General features: G+C 37.5%; 1 protein-coding gene across 2 annotated transcripts in view; it reads left to right on the top strand.

The window, feature by feature from the left end:
- LRP2 (LDL receptor related protein 2) overlaps positions 1 to 22,850 on the top strand; it is a 199,123-nt gene that overhangs the window by 99,594 nt on the left and 76,679 nt on the right. For both annotated transcript variants that reach the window (XM_043576972.1, XM_043576970.1), the window contains exons 23-34: positions 6 to 125; positions 222 to 338; positions 1,809 to 2,186; positions 3,382 to 3,630; positions 4,644 to 4,855; positions 5,686 to 5,870; positions 7,093 to 7,321; positions 8,353 to 8,530; positions 10,324 to 10,452; positions 16,010 to 16,176; positions 17,125 to 17,268; positions 21,263 to 21,372. In XM_043576972.1, coding sequence (XP_043432907.1) covers positions 6 to 125; positions 222 to 338; positions 1,809 to 2,186; positions 3,382 to 3,630; positions 4,644 to 4,855; positions 5,686 to 5,870; positions 7,093 to 7,321; positions 8,353 to 8,530; positions 10,324 to 10,452; positions 16,010 to 16,176; positions 17,125 to 17,268; positions 21,263 to 21,372 — 2,218 coding nt within the window. The remainder of the gene's footprint in view (positions 1 to 5; positions 126 to 221; positions 339 to 1,808; positions 2,187 to 3,381; positions 3,631 to 4,643; positions 4,856 to 5,685; positions 5,871 to 7,092; positions 7,322 to 8,352; positions 8,531 to 10,323; positions 10,453 to 16,009; positions 16,177 to 17,124; positions 17,269 to 21,262; positions 21,373 to 22,850) is intronic.

Genomic DNA, 22,850 nt, shown 5'->3' with positions numbered 1-22,850 from the left:
GTTAGAATTTACAGAGACATGCCTACCTAGTCAGTTTCGTTGTCCTGATCATCGATGTATTGACCTATCTTTTGTCTGTGATGGGGACAAGGACTGTGTTGATGGATCTGATGAAAATGGTTGTGGTAAGTGGATTGCTTCATTTGTATTCATGACATTTAAAAATGTGTAGTCATTTTTTCCTTGAGCTAATTTTGAATGCTTTTTTTTTTCATTCTTAGTAATTAATTGCACTGCTTCCCAATTCAAATGTGCCAGTGAGGGTCGATGTATTAGCAACATATATCGTTGTGATGGTGTTTTTGACTGCAATGACCACTCTGATGAGGTAGACTGTTGTAAGTACCATATTCCTACATGTTTCAGGCCAAGGAATCATTTCATATTACCACAGGTTTTTTCTAATTCGCATACACTGGAGAGAAGACAGCTTAAATTACAAACCATTATCAAAGAGTATCGAATATACAGTATTGAATATACAGTAGAGTTGACTAGGTATTTCCAAATAATAACTTAAATTTGTGAATCAAGTGGTTTTACAAATGGGCACTTTCCAGTCTCTTAAGTAGGTTCCATGTTTCTTAGATATTTTTGTTCTCACTATGAATATTTCCTAGGACATCCCAAATTCGTGGGTTTCAAATTTTTGAGGCTTGCTATATATAATGATATCTTAATTGTTTCTTTTAAATTTCAGTAGAGCAGTCAAATCATGGTATAGATAGGGCGTGGAGTGGTATTTGATATTGACTCGAATTCTTTTGTAGCTATTTTTTGCTGAATATCTGCTAAGATGTTATGTGTTAGAGTAGGGTAAGAAATTATATAACATAAGAAATAATTGAAGCAAGGTACATATTAATGAAGGCCTTAGAAAATGATACAGATAAAATTCAATTGGGTTCACGGAAAAGAAATTCCTTCTAGTCATAGGATTCAAGGAGAACTTCATAAAATATAAATCTGACGGATCTATAATCTCCATGGGCTAGAGACCTATAGTGGACATGATTTTTTATTGCTCACTAATTGTGTCAAATGGATTTAGTTGATCACTTGTTAGAATAATGGTGTTTTCGACCATGAAAAGCAGGTGTTTATCAATTTTCCTCCCCATTCAGAAAATAAGTTTTTAAACCTATGTATAAAAATAAAAGTTAAATAAAATGCTTAATACTTTATAGATGTATACAACACCCAGAAATTCGTAGTCACTGGTGTTCCTGTTTTCTGTTGAAAACGTGGAATTCTTCTGTGATTTGTGGTTAAACTACCAATTGCCACTGACTTGTGGTTGCCTTACAAGGTCCCTGGGAGGAAACTTGGCATAGTGGAAATTTAGCAAAGAATTAAGGACTTACTGTCACCCTTTGTTTACTTATTGTGTGCTGGTTTCATTGGATGTAGTTCATTTGAGGGAAAATTAACAACATCCAAATACTTGATATTAAACTGATCAATTCAAAGTAACAAATTAATGGCAATTTGAATTCTATTGAAGTGAACTGGTGATTATTTAATAAAGAAGAAGATGAATTTTATTATTAACCTGTAGTTGAACGAATGTCAAAAACACATGAAACGATTTTCTTTTGATTCAGGGACAAATCGGACTCATAGAAAAATTTTTGTGCACTGCAATGTCTGAGAACCCTATATCGTTCTAGATTTTAATATTAAATTTGTTATAGTCATTATCAGAAACCCACCATTGATCCAAAATCATTTCTTCTTAATCTAGGAATTATATAAAAAGGATTATGAATTACCTTCATAAGCTCATCTCTCCCATGCATTTATCTTAGCAACTAGGCCTCCTGGGATGTGCCACCCAGATGAATTTCAGTGCCAAGCAGATGGTGTCTGCATCCCGAAGAGCTGGGAGTGTGATGGACACCCAGACTGCATCTTTGGATCTGATGAGCATCACGGCTGTGCCCCCAAGACCTGCCCTTCAACTCACTTCCTGTGTGATAATGGAAACTGCATCTACAGAGATTGGCTCTGTGATGGGGACAATGACTGCAGGGATATGAGTGATGAGAAGGACTGCCCTACTCAGGCCTTTCACTGTCCCAGTTGGCAATGGCAGTGCCCTGGCCATAGCATCTGTGTGAATCTGAGTGCAGTGTGTGATGGCATCTCTGACTGCCCCAATGGGACAGATGAATCCCCACTTTGCAGTAAGTTTCCTGACCACAGTTTAATGGCCATAAATTCCTTCTGAGCAGTGGCCTTCTGTGTATCACCACTGTCAGAGTCCCCATGCAGCTTTAAGGAAGGGATTTCAGTTCCTCTATGAATTCAAATCTGTGTAGGGATAAGCATCATGGACTTCAAATAAATCACCACTGGATGATATTTCTCATTAAATCCTTTGCACTTGGTTCTGTGTTTTTACTTCTTTTTTAGAAAAATGGGACTAAATGAGGCCATTAGATTGTCAAATTAATTTTTGTTTTGGATTGTGGTCCTAAGTTTTTCTAACTTTAATATTTTCTAATTTCAATCAGAACTTGCCACAAAGCAAATGAAGTCCGGGGATTTGTGTTTGCTGTGATTAAAATCCTGTGATTGGCATGTAATCCTAATTGCTGTCCTTTCTTTCTTTCCTCTTTAATCAATGCTCACTCTCAGATGAACCCCAGCCAGGTATGATTGCAAAATATTTTAGATTCTTATGATATTATATGGATTGTGTTTGTGCTGAAAATATTCTAGTAATTTTGACTTACTTCCCTCTCTGGAGCATGTTTCCTGTCACGTCTCTTAAAAATAAGTTAGAGTACACATGGAAATAGAGGCATTTGCATACCAGCCATGTGAACCAACTTTGGGTGGCTTCAGGCATTGCTGCTGTGGCCCTGAAAGGAAGGAGTGATGGCATGTCGGTGGATCTGTGCCCTCTAATGTTCTTATTTCCTTTCCCTTTCCATTTATTCCCTTTCATAGACCTTCCAGCCTTGCTCTTGAATGTCTCATCTTTCATTTCTGTATAGGTAGAAGAATGTCAGAAAGCAAGCAGGAAGTAATTTAGGTCTCTTTTCATGCTTTCTCAATGACAGTTGTGTTTTTTGATGTCGACAGTATTTCCCTAAGTTTCTCTCATTGCACTAAATGGAATTATAATAGAAGTGGTAGTGAAAAAAGTGGTTTAAGTACAGTGATTGTGGAGGAGAGTAAATCCTTAAGGAAATTAGAGCAGACACTGACTAGCCTGTGGAGCTCATCCAAGTGAATAGCTGCTCTTAGCTCTTACCCAGGTATTACAATGAAGGTGGCATGAGACTGTATGATAAATATTACAACAGGGTGGGACAAAAAAAAAGCAAAGATTCCTGACTTTTTTCCTTTGTGATTTCTCTTTCTTTATTCTAGACCAGGACAGCTGCTCAGATTCCAATGGTGGTTGCACTCACCAATGTGTTCAGGGGCCCTATGGAGCTCAATGCGTGTGCCCATCAGGATACCTGCTTGCCAATGACTCTAAGACCTGTGAAGACATCTATGAATGTGATGTCCCAGGCTTTTGTAGCCAGCATTGTTACAATATGAGAGGTTCCTTCCGGTGCTGGTGTGATAAAGAATACACGTTAGACACTAACGGAAGGACTTGCAAAGTTACAGGTAATAACTGAACTTGAAAGTGAACTACCTCCAGCCAGAATAACAGCACACTCCAGAGTTTAAGATCAAATGTTGCATGCAGGCATTTGACAGCGTTGGAGTTGAATCCTGGATGGGTTATGTAACTCCTTAACCCACAGTTTATTGTGCGGATTAAATAAGTTAATAATGATAAAGATCTTGGGATATTTTGGAAAATAGAGAGTAAAATATAAATAGGTAGATGATTTTTATGTTATTTAAAGTATCAGTGGCTTTTATATTATTTAAAAATTATTTCTATATCATATTTAAGCATTTTATATATAATGCTTAGTTGATTCAATTCAGCCAATATTAATTCAGTTTCTACAATGTGAAAGTGATTATACTAGCTATTAGGATATTGATTTGGATGGTTCACCTAAAAAAATGACCAAATAAAGAAGGTTATCATAATAGTTTCTTTTTCAAGTAGGAGGCTGAATGGTAGACAGTCCAGGGGCGGGGGAAGGCTGTGCACCATGCTAAAACTTGGTATGATTTATTACTAAAAAGGAAGTGAAGAGATATTGAGAGATAATTAAAAGTCTCTGCCACAGCTCAGTGCCTCAGGCAAAACAAAAATATTTAAGACACAATTCTTATCAGGAAGAATTATCAGGAAGCCCACATTCTAGGAAGGAAGATAAAATTCAAAAGTAACTGCAAAAGTAACAAATAGTAACTGGAACAATGCAAGTGTAGTTTGCTCCAGACTGATATTTAGGCAAACACTGGGGTATAACTCAAGGAAAAAAGATATTTTGGAAAAAGCTGGTTTTAAATACTCATGAAAATGAGCTAACTATCAAGATAAAGAATGAAGTGATTAAATTATTTTTTTAGGGAATTTGCTTTCCCTATTACGATAGTTTGGAATTATATCTTCCTTCTGTTATCAAAAGTATTGCATCAAATATTTAAGAGATGTTTTAATTTAATTGTGGTTGCTCCCTGATTCATTGACATTTTTGCATTTTCTTCTTGAACAGCATCTGAAAGTCTGTTGCTACTTGTGGCAAGTCGGAACCAAATTGTTGCTGACAATATCACCTCCCAGGTTCACAATATCTATTCAGTTGTCCGGAATGGTTCTCACATTGTAGCTATTGATTTTGATTCAATCAGTAGTCGTGTCTTTTGGTCTGATGGAGGTCAGGGTACAATCTGGAGTGCGTTTCTAAACGGAACAGATAGAAGAGTAGTAAGTACATTTCTACTGATCTATGGCCTCACTAGTCCCCCTGTCTTGGGATTATTACTCTTACTCATCAGTGAGAACAGGTCCTACCTCATCCTGGGTAGCTCTCATTTTTCCTTTTGGGCCACATTGCACCCAAGGGGCCTGGGCATTCATAACTCTCAATATATGCGTGTTTTAGAAAAGAATGTGACGTCTGAAGGTGGATCCATGATTCTAAATTCCAGGTCACATGACGCAGAGACTTCAGAAACTCTCTGACATAGCTTTAGTAATTTTTTTTTTCCCTAGTGGATGAGAGCAGAGGAAAATGCAGGGTAGTTAAGGGGTTGCTTTTCTTTAGCTTTAATTTAGTTATATTTCTCAATCCATCTCCCACAGTTTCAGTTTCTCGACCCTCGATGGTTATGTTTCCTCTGCCCCTTAGGACTTTATTTTGTAATTGTTGGCATTTAATCAATAAAGATATTATTTTGGCATGTGAACGTTATAAAGTTTCATAGTGTTGCCAATTTAGCGAATGGATAGAGCTTTTGTTTAAATGCAAAAGCTTTGAAACCAAATGAAAGTACACACTCACCCAACGGTAGAGTTATCCCAGAGTATTCAATTCTACAAAATGTAGTATATTTTTCGTGGAATGCCGTACTTTTGATTTGTGGTTAGCTACATGGAAGACAACATTTTCTAATCCTTACAAGCAATCCTAGGACAAGTTTAGTTGCCTTATTCTAGATTTTCATAGAACTTCAATCTATTCATATAATTATTTACATAATTTCAATTTATTCATTCTCCGCAGAATTCACTCTTAATTCACCTTTTTTCTTTAGCTACTTAACAGTGGTGTCACCATGACTGAAAGTATGGTGGTAGATTGGGTAGGTCGCAATCTTTACTGGACAGACTATGCTCTGGAAACAATTGAAGTATCTAAACTGGATGGGACTCACAGGACTGTGCTGATTAGTCATAATGTATCAAATCCAAGGGGACTAGCATTAGATCCCAGAATTAGGTAAGATTTTTTTTTTTTTAATGATATCGCCTTGAAATGGTTATAAGGGAAAAACAATAATAGCATGATATGGCCTATACGTGTATCTTAAGATTTTAAATGAAACCTTGTTTAAACATTTCTATAGATATGGTAACCATCCAAGTAGTTATTGGTACCCTTCCTTTATCTGTGTACTCTTCTTCATAAAGTACATAAGAGCCATTGGTTGTTCAATTAAAGAACACATTGATTTATTAGCTTGGTAACACAATTATTGAATTGATTGTCATAGAATTATATAATTAGGTCTCTAATGAATGCATTCAGTGGTATTCCATAGACGGGCCAGTTTGCTGTAACATGGTTATACAACCAAAAAGGCAAGATTTTCCTGCTTCAATTTCTTGTTTATTAGAACTCCGTTTTATGTCATGGAAGGAAGAAAAGTTTTGCCCGCTGGTTGTAACGGGAAGAAGAAATTCTCCCATGTGCTTAGAAACCTTTGATGGCTTCTTTCCTTGAATTTACTTAAAATTCTCTAACTTCAGTTCTTCTCTGTAAGATCGTGAGTTAGACAAATTATGCTTGATGCAATATAGATTTCCTAGATATTATAAAGTAATACACACCAGTGAAATTTATGATGAATCTCTGATGATGAATAAATTGACTCTTATCTTAAAAAATGACAGGGTAGGGGCGCCTGGGTGGCACAGTCGGTTAAGCGTCCGACTTCGGCCAGGTCACGATCTCGCGGTCCGTGAGTTCGAGCCCCGCGTCGGGCTCTGGGCTGATGGCTCAGAGCCTGGAGCCTGTTTCCGATTCTGTGTCTCCCTGTCTCTCTGCCCCTCCCCTGTTCATGCTCTCTCTCTGTCCCAAAAATAAATAAACGTTGAAAAAAAAAAATGACAGGGTAGATAAATAAGGCCAGATGGATTTTTCTAGATCAACTATTTGTGGATTGTACAGAAACATGAATAGGCATTGAGACTTTCATTGTCATTATGTACTGCATGTTTTATGAACATTTTAGAAACACCCAGATGGCTTATGATTGTATTATGATTACAGTTTTACTTTGTGACACTCAGAGGAAATAATAAACTCTGTATAGATGTTCTGAATTAGAGATGATTTACTTTAAGCAGAACATAAAGATGATGTTGTATTACTTAAAATGGCAGTTACTTTCCCTATTGAAATATATCCTTTCTGACTGGTAACTGATTTCTTTCCACAGTGACCATTTGATGTTCTGGTCTGACTGGGGCCATCACCCTCGTATTGAACGAGCTAGCATGGATGGCAGTCTGCGCACTGTCATTGTTCAGGACAAGATTTTCTGGCCCAGTGGCATAACTATTGACTACCCCAACAGACTGCTCTATTTCATAGATTCCTATCTTGACTACATAGACTATTGTGATTATAATGGACAGCATCGGAGGCAGGTGATAGCCAGTGATTTGGTAAGTTGGTTTTGAGGAAGACCACGCTGAACCCACAATAGCGGCTTAGTAGAAAGCAAATAGAGTTAACAAGAGAACTAAGAGATTAATTTTTGTATCTTAGACATTACAAGGTCAATCCAGGAAATATCAATAGCAGTGAGGGCCAATCCATCTTTCCTTACTAACAGAAAATAAATATTTTTATTCTAGTTCATGGTCAGATTGTGCCATGTCTGGGAACGATTTGTGTGATTAAGTTGATCTGTAGAGGCTAATCTGTTGCTTCTACACTTTAAAAAAGTGCGTTAAGCAAAAATTAATAATTTATATTTAGCTTTCTCAGTTAAATCATAGCCTGTTGTATATTTTGTATTTTTAAATTTCAGAATAATTGATATACAATGCTATATTAGTTTTGGGTGTACAACATACTGATTCAACAATTCTGTACATTAATCAACTTTTATTCAGAAAATTATGGTGAATTTATTTTCACAATTTGAATGGGAAGATATAGAAAATATATATTTTATCAAAGAGCCAGTATTTAAAATTGCCATTGGTGATAGTTCTGTGGCTTTAAGGGGCCCTGGCAGGGCCTCCCTCCCTTCAGGAAGCATGCAAGTAGGCTCGGTCAGATTTATGTGAATCTGTAGTGGCAGAAATAGCACTGGGTAATGAGTGGTGATAACAGGGGAGGGGGCTAAGGCTTGGGAGTAGGGGATACAGATAAGTCACCTTACTTTCTGCCCTTCAGTGTTGCTTTCATTTGTAAAATGGATGCCCAGTGTAATGACCAGAGAAAAAATGAAGACTGAGCGACACAATGTGAAAGTGCTTTCTCAACGTGAAAGCGACAAAAATGTGAAAGTATCTTGAGTGCTATAGTGGGATAAATATAGGTCAAGCAGTGTATTTTTTGTCTGTCTCCTGAACAATGACTTCCCTATGTCTTAAATGATTAAATGCTAAACGATATCCTTTTCTACATTTTTTTGCCTTGGTTTGTACTTGTTGGCAAAGTCTCATCTTTTCTCTTCACTTCACAGATTCTGCGACATCCCTATGCCCTAACTATCTTTGAAGACTCTGTGTACTGGACTGACCGCTCTACTTATCAGGTTTTGCAAGCCAATAAGTGGCATGGTGGAAACCAGTCAGTCATAATTCGTAATATTCAGCAGCCCCTGGGGGTTGTTGCAGTTCATCCTGTGAAACAACCTAATAGTAAGTGATATTGAGACACTTGCCTGGGAATAGCTTGGAAAGCACTTATTCTGAGAATGCTAAGTGTACAATGTTGTAGACCTATTTGTTTGGGCAATATACTCCCTTCTTCTTTACTAACCACCGCAGTCCTAACATTTTCATTACTTTTATTTAATTTGTATGTAACAACAGCAGACCTAAACTGTGTCATTTTATTCAGCAATTGGCTACTGCCTCTGTGACAATTTCTAAATCCCTGTTTCCTCGGCTGACAAATACTGCATAGACCAGATAGTCCCTTAGATCCTTTTATTGCTGCCCTTCTGTGATCTAAAGGAGCTTATTCTTAGGACTCGTTTATTATGGCGCCAGTGCCCTGTAGGTGTAGCTATCCCAAGTCATCCTAGATGTAGATGTGATATACGCCACACATCCTAGATGTGTGTGTGGCTAGATGATTTAAAAATTTGATTAGTTCTATCTCCCTTTTTTAGAATATCTGCTCCCATGTTTATAGTATTCTCAGTGCTTAGAATAGTGCTTAGAGCACAGTGAATGTTTTTTGAGTGAATGAATAGATTAATGAATCTAACGCAATATATATAATAAGAATGTATAAGATCTAGAGGACATCCTGAGAGCCTGGGGTGCACATAGGTTCCCTTATTTTAAAAAGCAGAGACGCACAAAGATACAATCAATAGAAAGATAATAGAAAGATAAAAGATTACTATCTAACCAAAATTTGGACAATAGTGGATAAATTTCAAGGTCACAAAGGGAACATGCACATTGATTTCACTTAATATAAAAAGATTTTTTAGCTTAGGCAAGGAGACACATGTTATTTGGCATCGTATTTCTATTACTGAACTTTGGGTTACTCAGTAGCTATTTGTTCATAAGCTGGTTATAGATAGGATTGACCTGTGACCTTGGGCAAGTCATTTCTCTCTCTTATTTCTCTTATGAGTTTTGTGTTGAAAGCATGATGCCGGGGAAGGGTAAAGTAATTTAGGAAAAAACCAAACCAACATAGGTAACTTAATCTATTTGAGTCTCTACTGGGGGCCTCCAGGGGGACAATAACAGCATGACTATGTGCATACTTAAAAATTTATTTATTTACTTATATTGAGATAAATTTGACATATTATATTTTTAGGTGCACAGCACAATGATTTGATAAATGTATATATTATGAAATGATAATGACAATAAGATTAGTGAATATCCACCATTATACATAATTATAATGTGTGTGTGTGTGTGTGTGTGTGTGTGTGTGTGTGATGAGAACTTTTAAGATCTACTCTGTCAGCTACTTTCAAATGTATAATACAATACTGTTAATGGTAGTCATAATGCTGCACATAACATCCCAGGACTTATTTATCTTGTAATTGGAAGTTTATACCTTTTGACCACTTTCACCCATTTTGTGCACGACCTACTCCATGCATCTGGCAACTGCCAATCTGTTCTCCATATGAGTTTGGTTTTTCTTAGATGTCACGTATAAGTTATAGCACATAGTATTTATATCATATTGTATATCATATAGTATACTATAGTATAGACAAGTATATTGTCTTTCTCTCTTTGATTTATTTCACTTAGTTTATGCTGATTGCAAATGGCAAGATTTTCTTTTTTACGGCTGAATGATATGGCATATGTGTGTGTGTGTGTCTGTGTGTGTGTGTGTGCACTACATTTTACTACATTTTCTTTATTAATTCACTCTGTGCACTTTAATGTGGGAGGTTTTCCATTCACCAATGTTTTCTTCTCTTCTTTTTCCATTACAGGTGAAAATTCATGTGCTTCTTCCTCCTGCAGCCATCTATGCTTGCTTTCCTCACAGACGCCGCACCTTTATTCTTGTGCTTGTCCTTCAGGATGGAGTCTTTCTTACGATTCTGTGACTTGCTTGAGAGGTACCGTATGCCCTTTAAGTGTGGAGGCTGCCTTAGTTTAGCAGAGCAGTGTGAGCTCTAAGCCACTTGCTAACAGAACGTGTGCTGTGTTCCCTTTGATTCAGCAAGTCTTTGGAGTACGCATGCCATGTGGGACGTATGCTGTGTTCCCTTGGAGTACGCATGCCATGTGGGGTGATTTAATTGAGCACCTCAGTTGTAATAGTTTCTGTATATAAAGCTCATATTATGTGTGGATATGACTCAACAATCCTTAAGCTCACGTTTTCTTTTACCTGGTTACAGTTAGACAAGCAGTGATAATGGGAAGCTCCAAATTCTGCACTTAGGAAGTAAGGATTCTTAACACTTGTGTATGGCTTCCTTCTCTCAGGTTCCTTATCTCATTTTTATTGTTGTCACTAATAGTCAGTGATGAGTGTTCTAGCATAGGCCTTCTGACTCCAACTGCAATAACTTTAATATCTGGTATTTTAAAAATGAAAGTTTTCTTTGTATGAAAGATTGTTAAGTGATTATTTGAGCAATTTAATCTTTGTCTCATCCAAGATACTTTATTGGGTTGATGGAGATATTCTTCTTCTTATTATTAGTATTATTAGGGAGTGAGAACAAAAAGGAAAGATACAGTCAATCCAAAAAAGAGATTTCTGCTGGAGTATGTACATGATACAAAATAAAGTCTTTTTAATGTTTGTTTATTTTTGATAGAGAGAGTGTGAGCAGGGAGTGGGTGGAGAGTGGGAGAGAGAACCCCAAGCAGGCTTTGTGCTGTCAGTGCAGAGCCTGATGCGGGGCTGGGACCCACAAACTGCGAGATCATGACCTGAGCCTAAATCAAGAGTTGGACATTGAACTGACTGAGCCACACAGTTGCCCCCAATAATAAAGTATTTTTAAAAATCATTTACCTTTGCTTAAAAATCTAGAGAGTTATTCTAAATTCAAGGTCTTTGACTTTAGTTTTTGAATGTGTTTTGGTCCTGACAAAAATGGTTGCGGACAAGTTAAAATTAAATATTTTATGATAAAAAATCCTTAAGCTAAGAGAAAACAGAATCTTAATCTAGAGGGAAAGTTATTTTTCAAGTGGAAAATTTTTGCTGAATCCAGGAAATTAATGGTGTTTACAGATTTTGCAAATGTAGGCTTACTGAAAATTGAATTCCATCAAGATATAATATTTTGCAATGATACTTTCATGATGAAAGATTTTAATTATTGGTAATGCTTACAAAGGGATTGGCATTTGCCATTTTTCTTCAGAGACTTATTATGCACCTAATCCTTGTTGACACTGTTTAATTTAGTGTGTCCTCAGAGTCTTTCAGCAGGAGATTAAACTGGGCTATAGACATTTTGGATACAAAGCATTCTTTCACCATGCAAAGGTTGTTGAACTGTGCATTGGGGATTGGTGTAATCAATGTAACGATCTGATGGTGATTGATATCTAAGTAGTAGCTTTTGTTGTTTCACAAATAATTCCACTAGTGGGTTTTCCATTGGCTGACTTTACTGAGGTGGAACTTTTTTAGTATTGCTCAATTGATTTTTGAGTACCACTTGGGTAACTGAATGCCAATATATGTTAACTAAGAAAAAGAGGGGCACATTTTTTTCAATCAGAAGCTTAGAAGACTTGTTAACATTTATAGATGAAAACATTTTACTTGATTTACAGGTTAAATAGCTTTTAAAATATTGTTTACTAAATGTCTGCAATATCTTTGGAAGTGCATATGATAAGGTTAAGTGAAAGGCCATGTAAAAATATGCATTAAAAAGATCTGGGAGACAACACACATAAGCACCAATAGTGGCTACAGTTGGGTAAGGGAATTATGAGATATTTCTTTTTCCTAATGAGGCGACATAAAATTTTAAGCCAAGAACTTTCTCTGCATAAAATAGCTTTTTATTCTTTCAAAAATATGTTCTCCACAGTGCCAAAACCAAATAAACAACAACAAAAGCAAACCGAAACAACGCCCAGCGTCCTCTACAATAAACAACCTCCAATCCAAAATGAGTTTCCGACTCAGTGTGAGCGAGACACAAGACAATTGTCTCAGTGATTATGTGCAACATAAGAAGAAAACACTCCTTGCACACACTGTTAGAAAGGTTGAGGCGCTGATCATTTAGTGCAACGTCTGAGTTAAGGGGAACCTAGCTAGGAAGTAGTAAACATTGCTGTTCAATTACAACATAAATTTCCCATTACCAACTGCTTCCTCTTTACTTCTTGCCCTGCTAGTACTAATCTTAGTGGGATCATGACATAAAGAATAAAAATGAAGTAATGATTTTTAATTTCAAAAGACATACTGTGGTAGGATGGCTTAAATATCACCTCCTTCTGAACTCCTTCCCATCCCACCCCAGGTACTTTTATGCATATTCCTTCATGGCCATTATGATCCAGAATCCATATACTTTGCCTAGTTCTGTAGAATCAAGTTCCTTGATGATTAAGTCTCCACCTGATTCATTGATATTTGCTCGTTGCACGCAGTAGCACTCAGTAAATGTTCAGTGAATGACAAAGCCCTCCGATATTCTTTCTTGCTCATTCTTCATTCCTGTGTTTTCCGCCTATTTATTCCCTTATGGCTGTATTGTGTCATCAAATCACTCGTTTTATCTTTCCCACAGAACACTTTTCATGCACTCTCTCTGGTATCATCCTTCGCCTTGGCTCTCACACTTTCTGCCAGTGCAGCACTAAATGACTCCCACCCTCTGGTTCATTGCCCATAAATGTTCACTAGTGGTAAGTGGTATATATATTTTCTCAAATATGCCAGCAGCGATCAGATCAAGAGCCTGAGACTTAGCCTGACAAAGGAATAGTGGCCAAAGGAGTAGAGCTGGGTAGGGCTTGAGAGGAGTGCTTCTGGGAAGAATCAAGAAAGCCCATGTTCAATGGGTGAGAAATGCAGTTCTTTAGGTGCTTTGGTTGAGAATTCCTCCAATTAAGCAAAATGAAAATTACACATTAAAAAGAGCAGTATTCGGTTTTGGGTAAGTAAAATTTATAATCTCTACTGTGAAATTGGGGAATACTTCTTGTTTTTACTGAACCAATGAACACTTACAACATATAATCAATAAATAATTAAATGTCTCAATGTAATTTCAAGGTACATATAAACCCCCAATATAGCTTAAACATTTTATTACTGCATGTTAAATTAAATGAATTGAGTGGTAATTTGATATTCAATAACTAGTACCCAGTCTGCACTTTTTGTGATTAAGAACACAAGTTTTGGAGTCTGAGGACCTGACAATTGTTTAATTTCTTTGTGCCTCATTTGAAAGTTGGGGGTGGGTGGGGTTGGTAACACTCTAACAAACAGGGTTTGGAGGCTTCAGGGAGATAAATTAAGTGAAATAATATCTGGTCCATACTATATGGCCCATATTCTCAATAAATCGGGGCGATTATTATGGCTCTTTCATTTGTTCAGAAGAGAGGCAATGTGGAGCAGTTAAGAGAGAATGGGCTTGTGAACCTACACTCTCACTAGCCCCTGCAAATTTCATTGGCCTCAGCTGAAAACAACTTCACAGGTTTAATGGAAAGACGAAATGCTATATATTGTAGGACTTTGTAAAATATAAACATTAATAGCTGCAGTATTTACTTTAAATTTATTCCAGGTTTATAAATGCTAAGTAATTTTTAGTAACTGAAATGCCAGGAGAAAGGAAAAGCTAATGAGATGTTAAAATAAGTTAAGAGCCAGGGGCACCTGGGTGGCTCAGTTGGTTGGGCATCTGACTGAGTTTTGTCTCAGGTCATGATCTCCCGATTTGTGAGACTGAGCCCTCAGTGCTGACAGCAAGGAGCCTGCTTGGGATCCTCTCTCTCCCTCTCTCTCTGCCCTCCCCCACTCTTGCTCTATCTCTCTCTCAGAATAAACTTAAAATCACATTGAAGATGGAAAATTTTCCAGATTATCAAAATAATGAAAGCATCATTTTTAGCAGATGAAAATTATGCAATGATTAATCATTTTATATTTTGCTTAATATGTGGTATATGTCATATACATGTCTTCATAACATGAAACTCACACTCCAGTTTTCCTTTTATTTAAAAAAAATTTTTTTTAATGTTTATTTATTTTTGAGAGAGAGAGAGAGAGACACAGCATGAGCGGGGGAGGGGCAGAGAGAGAGGGAGACACAGAATCTGAAGCAGGCTCCGGACTCTGAGCTGTCAGCACAGAGCCCGATGCAGGGCTCGAACTCACAAACCATGAGATCATGACCTGAGCCAAAGCCAGATGCCTAACCGACTGAGCCACCCAGGTGCCCCCCAGTTTTCCTTTTCTGAGAGAATTATAAATACGTCACTCTTGACTTTCATCATTTTGGATTTTTTTTTTTTTTTGACAAAGCATCTACAGCTAGGATAAAGATTATCTTTGAAAAAGGACCTTTAGATCAGAGAAGAAGAGACAGATGGCCAGGGTGTATCCATGTCTTTGGCACTGGGAAGGGATGAGGAATCTTGGTCATCAGTTCTGGTCCCTAACCAGCAAGTTTCCAATCTGAGACAAGACATCAGTCTATCAAACCTGAGTGGCCAGAGTCCATATCTGAGGCTCACCAAACAACTTCTAGTATGACTTTGTGCTTTCCTATGGGCTGAAGATGTGTGGTGTTTCTACTGCAAACATTCTGTTTACACAGTGGTTGGTTTTGTCTTGAAATAAACCTTGGAACCTGCTTAGAAAAAAAAAAGCATGAAAAAGAAAAGAAAAAGGACCTTTTATCTATTAAGGAGGTTAAGTGATTGCTAGTTTGATATTTTGAGGATGTTTAAAGTTGCAAAATACAGATACTTTTGAGAACTTTAGAAGACACTATTTACACTTCCACTTATGCATCCATCCATTTATTCATTTATGTGGTCATTCATTTAGTTAGCAAATATTTATTTGGCAATGATTACATGCGAGGTTCTGGGGACATAATAGTAAATCAGACATAGTCACTACCTTTTGGGAGTTAGAATCTAGTGTGAAAGACAGCCATTGGGCAACAGCAATTGGGGAGGTTATAAATTGGATTTTATTTAGTAATTAAAATCTCTAATAAACACCAAGCCACACGTGGTAGTGTTTTTATTTTTTGAGCACACTTAAGACTAATAAATTGAATAGTCTGTATGTTTTCTTTCACTTTTTAAATTCAGTATTAGTGAGGTTTCTCTATGTGTAGAATGTGATGCTCAACACACATGGATGCTTTATCCATGTAAGTAAGGAATTCATGAAGAGCAAGGTAAATACTGATCTACGTTGGGAAAGTCCAGAAGTGTTGCATGTATGGTTGGAGGTTTGGTGACCTAGCAACCCACTGAAACCCAATCAAAGGCCCTGGATTGTCTGATGAAATATCTACCATGTATGGTATTTTTTGCTACAAAGCTTCAATGGCGTTTTATCCTATGAGATGGTAACAGTCCACTGCTTTCCATTACTCTAAATGTCTGGGAATAGTAGGATATAATTTTGACTGATATCTGCTATTTTCACAGATGATCAACCTTTCTTAATAACTGTGAGATACAGTATAATTTTTGGAATCTCCCTCAATCCTGAGGTGAAGAGCAATGATGCTATGGTTCCCATAGCAGGGATAATGAACGGTTATGATGTTGAATTTGATGACTCAGAGCAGTTCATCTATTGGGTTGAGAATCCAGTAAGTTTTGAATAACATTCAAAGTATATAACTTGTTTCAAAGAGCTTACCTACACTAATGCCTTCTTATAAGCCAACTTTTGCTGGGTGGATAAAAGGGAAATGGTCCAGAAATAAATTAATTTACCACTAAGTTTTTTTGAATCAGTGAAGGATGTAAATAGGAGGCTGACCTGGAGCAAAGAGCAGATAATACTCACATTTAACCTATTGGATGTTATTTATTCATTCAGCAAGCAATTACTAAGTGTCTACTTTTGCTCTGCGCCAAACTAGCCACTCCCAGCTGTAGAATATACACCAAGAATCAGTAACAAAGATTACTCCTAAGGAGCTTTAAGCTAATAGAAGATACTAGATGAATATAAAAATGATTATGAATCAAAACAAAAAGCAATAGTTCTCTGAAAGAATTCCAGGAGAGCATTTGATGTGGCTGCTGGGATCTTCTCAGCATCTTTGCCTCCAGGATAAAAAGAGCCCTCCTTCAGTTCCCTTTCTATTGGAGCTCACCCTTTAGAGGAGAAAGCTGTGAGGAGGGGGAAGGGGCAAAGAGATTACAAATAAAGAAGAGAGGAAGATCTTTCTGTTTGAGGCTTGTCACCTCTATGTAAAATATGCTTCTGGCCACCTGATTTTCACCTTTGATGGTTATTTTTATGACTATGGCCTGTGGTAGTTAAGAAATAAATCTCTGTAGCCAATATCAGAAGCAACCTGAATGATAAGCCTTGCAGAGTCCTCTGACACACTGAAAAAATCATTATTTTTGTAGTGTTGCTAGTGTTATAGTATTATACGCGGCGAGCCCACCCAATGGTGCTGAACCTTTGCCTTTCCCCCAAGTGTGAGGAGTGTTCAAGAAACATAGCAGCCAGCAGTGGCTGTGCTTCCATGTGGAAGCTGTGGCCTTTGAACCAGCTCACCTCTTCCTGTCCTTCTTTCCAGGGTGAAATTCACAGAGTGAAGACAGATGGCACCAACAGGACAGTATTAGTTTCTCTGTCTAGGTTGGGTTCTTCCATGAGCCTGGCCTTAGATTGGATATCAAGAAACTTATATTACACCAATCCTGGAACAATGTCAATTGAGGTAATGATTCCATTATACCAGTTACACAAACACTGGTTTTTGATGCATATAAAATCTATTCTCAGGAAATGCTTTCATTGATTTTGAAATTATTTTTAAGCAGAAGCAAAAGAGAGGAGCTATCGGTATTAACTATCAAAGTATTAGAAGTGATGGAGTAAAACCACTTTAGAAATAAATTATTGGAACTTTCTACTGCCCTATTTTGTTTTCTTCCTAAGCATCAATACTAACTTGTTCATATAAAAGGATTTTAGATAATTTATAAAAATATATAAAAATAGTTTAAAAAAGGAATTCAGCATTAGGTATGGAAGGAATATAGTAGGCAGGAGATTTTCCTCCCTATCTTTCCTCATCAAGTCTGTAATGCTGTTTCAGTCCCAAACCAAATTTATAGGTTACCTCTGTTCTAAGATGGAAATCTTTCTATGGCTCCAATGCAGTTTTTCTAACAGTGCAACAGAAAGTAGAAACTTGATTCTAATTCCTTTGATACTTTTCCTCGGTGTGATAAGTGTTCTTTTTACTCTAATTCCCAGAAGAAATTCTAGATGGGGCACAGGTATGCAATCGCATGGAGTAAATCAGAGGTAATTCAACTAGTACTGGTTTGTTCCATTCTGGGACAAGGTTATTAATTCATAATAATTTTGAAAGTGAAAATTTCTAAAGCAAAGGGAGGGTTTTGTGAGAAGGGCAGTCTGCAGGACTGTGTAGAGTGATCCGTTCACTGCTCAGGGTGAGGCGCCAGCCAGTAAGTAAGCTGGTTCTCTATGGGGCATTCAGAAAGGGAAATGCTGAAGGCGAGAAAGGCACATAGCAGCCAAGTGGTGAAATTAGAGCAGATTGGTCAGAACAGTGGTTACAGTCTACAAAGTCTTCTACAAACAGGATCTCTTTTAGTCCTCTCAACATTCCCAAAGGCAAGCAACACAATTAGAGGGGAGTTTGCAAGTTGCACAAATGCTAACCTCTGAGTTATCTCAAGCCAGGTAGAATCATCAGCTCTTAACACGAGGGGAACCTTGGAGGCTCATCTGGTTCAAACCCTTTGTTATTTAGATAAGCTCCTGAATTTTACATAATTTAAGAAACTGGCTTAAGCAGTCAGCTTCACTGCCCTGCTTCCCAGGCAGTGTTCTGTTCTGACTTTGCCTTATTATAACGATAACTCCAGCAATCCAGTCTGCTTTAACCCCCTTTGACAGTGACAAAAGGTAGTTTTTCATAATCTCAACTAAAAATATCACTCTCCCATCAAAACATTGGCGCAATTGACTGCCTAAAACCCTTAATTCCAAACGCATCTCTAGTGTCTGCTTAACACAAAGCTGTCTTCATTCTGAATGGCAATGAATATGTTCAGACTCTGTCTTTTGGTCTCTTGTTTTGTAAACGGGGGTCTTCCCTTTTAAACTGATAGTTTTCCAAAAGCAGGGGACATGTTTCCTCCATCAATATTAGGTACAATGACAAGGCACCCGCTGATGGACAACTGTGTGAGTGAGTGTGTGTGTGTGCAAATGTGTATCTTGGTAAGTTCACCCTAATCATATAAACCTAAAGTTAGTAATTGTTCCCCAATGCAGTGAGGCACAGAGGAAAGATAATTTGCTTTGGAGTCAAAAGACCTGCTTTGAGTCTGACTTACTCATTGAACAAATACTAGTAAATGAATCCGTCCCATTGTTAGTCCTGGATATTCAAAGATGAATAACATATTTTTTCCTGCTTTTAAGTAGTTCGTGCTCTGAGAGCTAGACATATAAACAAATAGCTTTGTTCCAGTGTGCTAAGTGTGATATGAACAGTGACTACAAACTGTTCTGTGGCTAGGGGCAAAGTAAAAGTGTGGAGAGGGAGAATGGCAGGAGAATCAGTGACTTGTGAGCTGTGTCTTTCTTGAAAGAGGGCCAATATTTATTGCTGCCAAATGAAGAAGTAGGGAAAAAGCACCCCAGGCAGAGAAAAGCACTTGATAAAGACTGAGACTTGAAAATGCACTGTATTTACTCTGCTCAAAGGGTATTTGATATTGCACAAATTGCTTAACTTCTCTGAGTTTCTGCTTCCATATCTGCAAAATGGGGTTATATCTCAGTAACTAAAAGTACGTCTTGAAACTAAGATATCCTGTGAATACAGAGTCCTTTTTCCCTCAAATCATCAATATATTTGAATATCCACAGAGGGCCCATGAGAATAATGATCTAAAGGTAAATTGTCCTTTTAGCGTTGTTGTTGATTTTAATTGTTTTTCTCCTTTCGTGATATCAGTGGTGACTCAGGTGAATGTTAGATTGCTTAAGGGCACAGAAATACTGTTCACTTACCACTTACTCGAATAATATCCTTCCAGGATAAGAGTTACTCCTATTTAATTCAAATTTGAAAATAAGAGAAGTACTGAATAAATGCTTTCCACTAGGGGTAGCTGTGTGCCCGTTCACTAAATGTAATTTTGTAGCTGAAAAGAAGTCTACAGAATGGTTGTGTGAGAGAGAACTTGATGTATCCCCCAAAAAGGAAAAGAACTTTCCTTTGAACCAAAGAGATCCTTAGCCTTAAGAAAAGGAGTGAAATTTTGGCAGAAAGGGGCAAATTTAAAAAAGACACCAGATAGGAAAGAGAAAAATTTAGAGAGGAGAGTGAGGGATTAAAGAGAGGGGTGTGTGTGTGTGTGTGTGTGTGTGTGTGTGTGTGTGTGTGTGTGAGGTAGGAAGAGAGGGAGGGAAGAAAAAAATAGAGACAGAGAGAGGGCAAAGATAAAAACATGAAGACTGTGGGGTCCGTGGGTGGCTCAGTCAGTTAAGTGACTCTTGATTTCAGCTCAGATCATGATACTGAGCCTAGGTGTGGAGCCTGCTTAAGATTCTCTTTTTCCCCATGACCCTCCCCTGCTCATGTGCTCTCTCTCTCTCTCTCTCAAAAACAACATAAACACAGATACACAATCTATTTGCATTAAAAAGCAACTTTATAGAAAAACCTTTGTGCAAATAATCAATATACATTTTCTAATTTCTTACTAGCTGTTTCTCTTCTCAGACTGTCTTAAGTACATATTAGAATAAGAAACTGCTTCTAGTCTGGTAATCCATATTTTTCTGTGATGTTTCAGAGTTCTGTTAACATTAGCAATTAGAGCAATAATAATTAAAAATGGGTAACTTTGAGAAAGCCACTAAATGTCCATAGGCCTCTTTCATCATCTGTAATATGGGTATCTATCTCACAGAACGGTCGTGAGGATTCAGTCCAATACTGTTTAGTATAATGCCTGCTACATAATAAGTGTTCAATAAATGGATCAATAAACAAAATAGGAAACACACTTGTACTGAGCTCTGTGTTAAATGCTATACATGTATTATCTCACAGTTCTATGCGCAATGTGCCATTATCATCTGCACCTTATTCATAAAGAAACTAAGTTCAGACAGGTGAATTTACTTGTCCCAGTCAGATCTAGATGGGCAGGGATTTGAACTCTTCTGTTTTAACTCAGGCTGTTACCGTGGCACAGAATTCACTTTAACTCTGAGTAAATTTGAACTGTCTGGTCAGCTGTGTTTTCAGTGAAGGACCACCAGGTGCCTTGGCCACATCACTGGGATGCAGGAGAGCTGTGGGATTTTCATTTGTCTTCCAGAGTTTTCCTGTATCTTTTTCTGAAGACGTTTTTGTAGCTTCTCTTAGGCAGTGATTTTGTATGTTCACCCATTTGAATCCTTCTTTGATCCATATAAATGTCCTCTCCTGAAACATTAGGTGAATTGAAATAGGAATTTGAGAGGTGATTTTGCTTTTCTTACTCATTTTCTATTGAGGGGATTTCCTCATAGCCCTGAAATGCAATTAAGGATTATTGGAATCTCACACAAACCCTCCCATTCATCTCAATTTGTTGTGTGTGTAAGTTCTCCTTCACCTCAGCCTTCTTTCTTTCCCGTTTTGATACTCAGTTCTAATAAGTGACTTTATGCTATAGGTTTTGAAACTCCGGGGAGATGTCAGATACAGAAAAACACTGATTACCAATGATGGGACAGTTCTTGGAGTTGGTATTCCAGTTGGCATAACTGTTGATCCTGCTAATGGGTGAGCGTTCATAAATGACACAATCTGCTCTATGCAGCACCATTCTTGTTAATGTTGTGACCTGATGAAATGGAAGATTTCAGACTTAGACCTTTTTTGATTTCATATGCCAACATTTTGAAAAATACATATCTCAGTGAGAAAGAGGAATACCTCTGAGTTACATCTAACATGAAAGATGTAAATATGTGTTTTGTTCTATGTTCTTTAAATTAGCAACGCTGGACTTAAAATTAATTCCAGGAAAGAATTTTAGACATTTAAAAATGGAATTATAGCAATTAACAATGCATTCTGACTTTGAGTGAATGTGGAAAGCTTTAAGGAGCTAGATAACATTTGAAATAGAACTTGGAGGAGAAGGCTTCCCATGGGTGGAGAATGGGTTGGGAACTGGGGAGTGGTACTTGAGGCCAAACAAGGAAAGTGCAGAAGCATCACAGTATTTAGCATGATTGTGTAAAGGGCTGAAGCCAGAGTCTTAGAGATTAGTGACAGTTGACAAGATGGAAGCCAAAGGAAGGATTTAATGTCATCTTGCTAAGGAATCTCACTTCTTTCTTTTGAGTCACTTGGGAATTTGGAGGAAGGAAATCATAAGATCAAATTTGTATTTCTGAAGGATGGGTCAGGATCAGAGTGGAAGAGGCCAGGGGCAGGGAGACCAATTAGGAGAAAGTGTTCAGCTAGGGAAGAGAGTTCTCAGATAAGATAAGGTAGCTTCAATTTTTAAGGAACTCGGAATTCACAAGAGTTTATGACTTTGTCCAGCAAACTTTTGATAGCCTGGAATTTAAGAAAAGAAAGAAAATTATGACACGAACGCAGGGCTAGTTGTTAGTGAGGTAGGCACAATGGGACATGATGAGAATAAATAACGATGTTGCTAAAATGGTTATGCATGAGGTCCAGGCAGAGAGTGACGGAAGGCTTGGAAGCTCAGGCAAGTTTTAAGGTTGAAGAACAGGCTCAGTAGAAGAAATAAAATGGGGGAAGGGAAGAGATTGGAGTTTGGTTGAGGCAGAGAATGTCAGAGTTTGAGAACTTACAAGTAGGGAAGTTTAGACTTGAAGATGAGGCGCATGGGACGGGCATGCAAGAAGTATGCAAATAAAGATCAGAATGAAGGTGTTTGAAGACTTGTGGGGAAAGAGTGTAAGAGGATTGTCTCATGAGGCTATGGCAGCAGCTGAGATAGAAAGGAGTGGAAACTGAGATTCAAATCTAGACAGTGTGTCCTCAGTGGAAATAGAAAGCAACCCTATATATTTTAATGAAATTTTATATATCATGGGTTTGGCAATTCTGTGTGGCAATTAGGGTTTGTGTGTAATATTACATTTTCCATCACAGAAATCAGAAAAGAAAGTAGCTGGTCTTGTGCTAGATGATGATTTAGAGAAGAATTAAATAATAGGCCTGAGAGGTGAGCAGGGAGGTACTTGGCAACTTTTACATCAGCTTTGTCCTTCCCAGGG

This window comes from Prionailurus bengalensis, chromosome C1 (assembly GCF_016509475.1).
Source record: "Prionailurus bengalensis isolate Pbe53 chromosome C1, Fcat_Pben_1.1_paternal_pri, whole genome shotgun sequence".
In the NCBI taxonomy this organism is placed as follows: Eukaryota; Metazoa; Chordata; class Mammalia; order Carnivora; family Felidae; genus Prionailurus; species Prionailurus bengalensis.
Note: the sequence above shows the minus strand (reverse complement) of the source record. Positions and strands in the feature narration are given on the sequence as shown.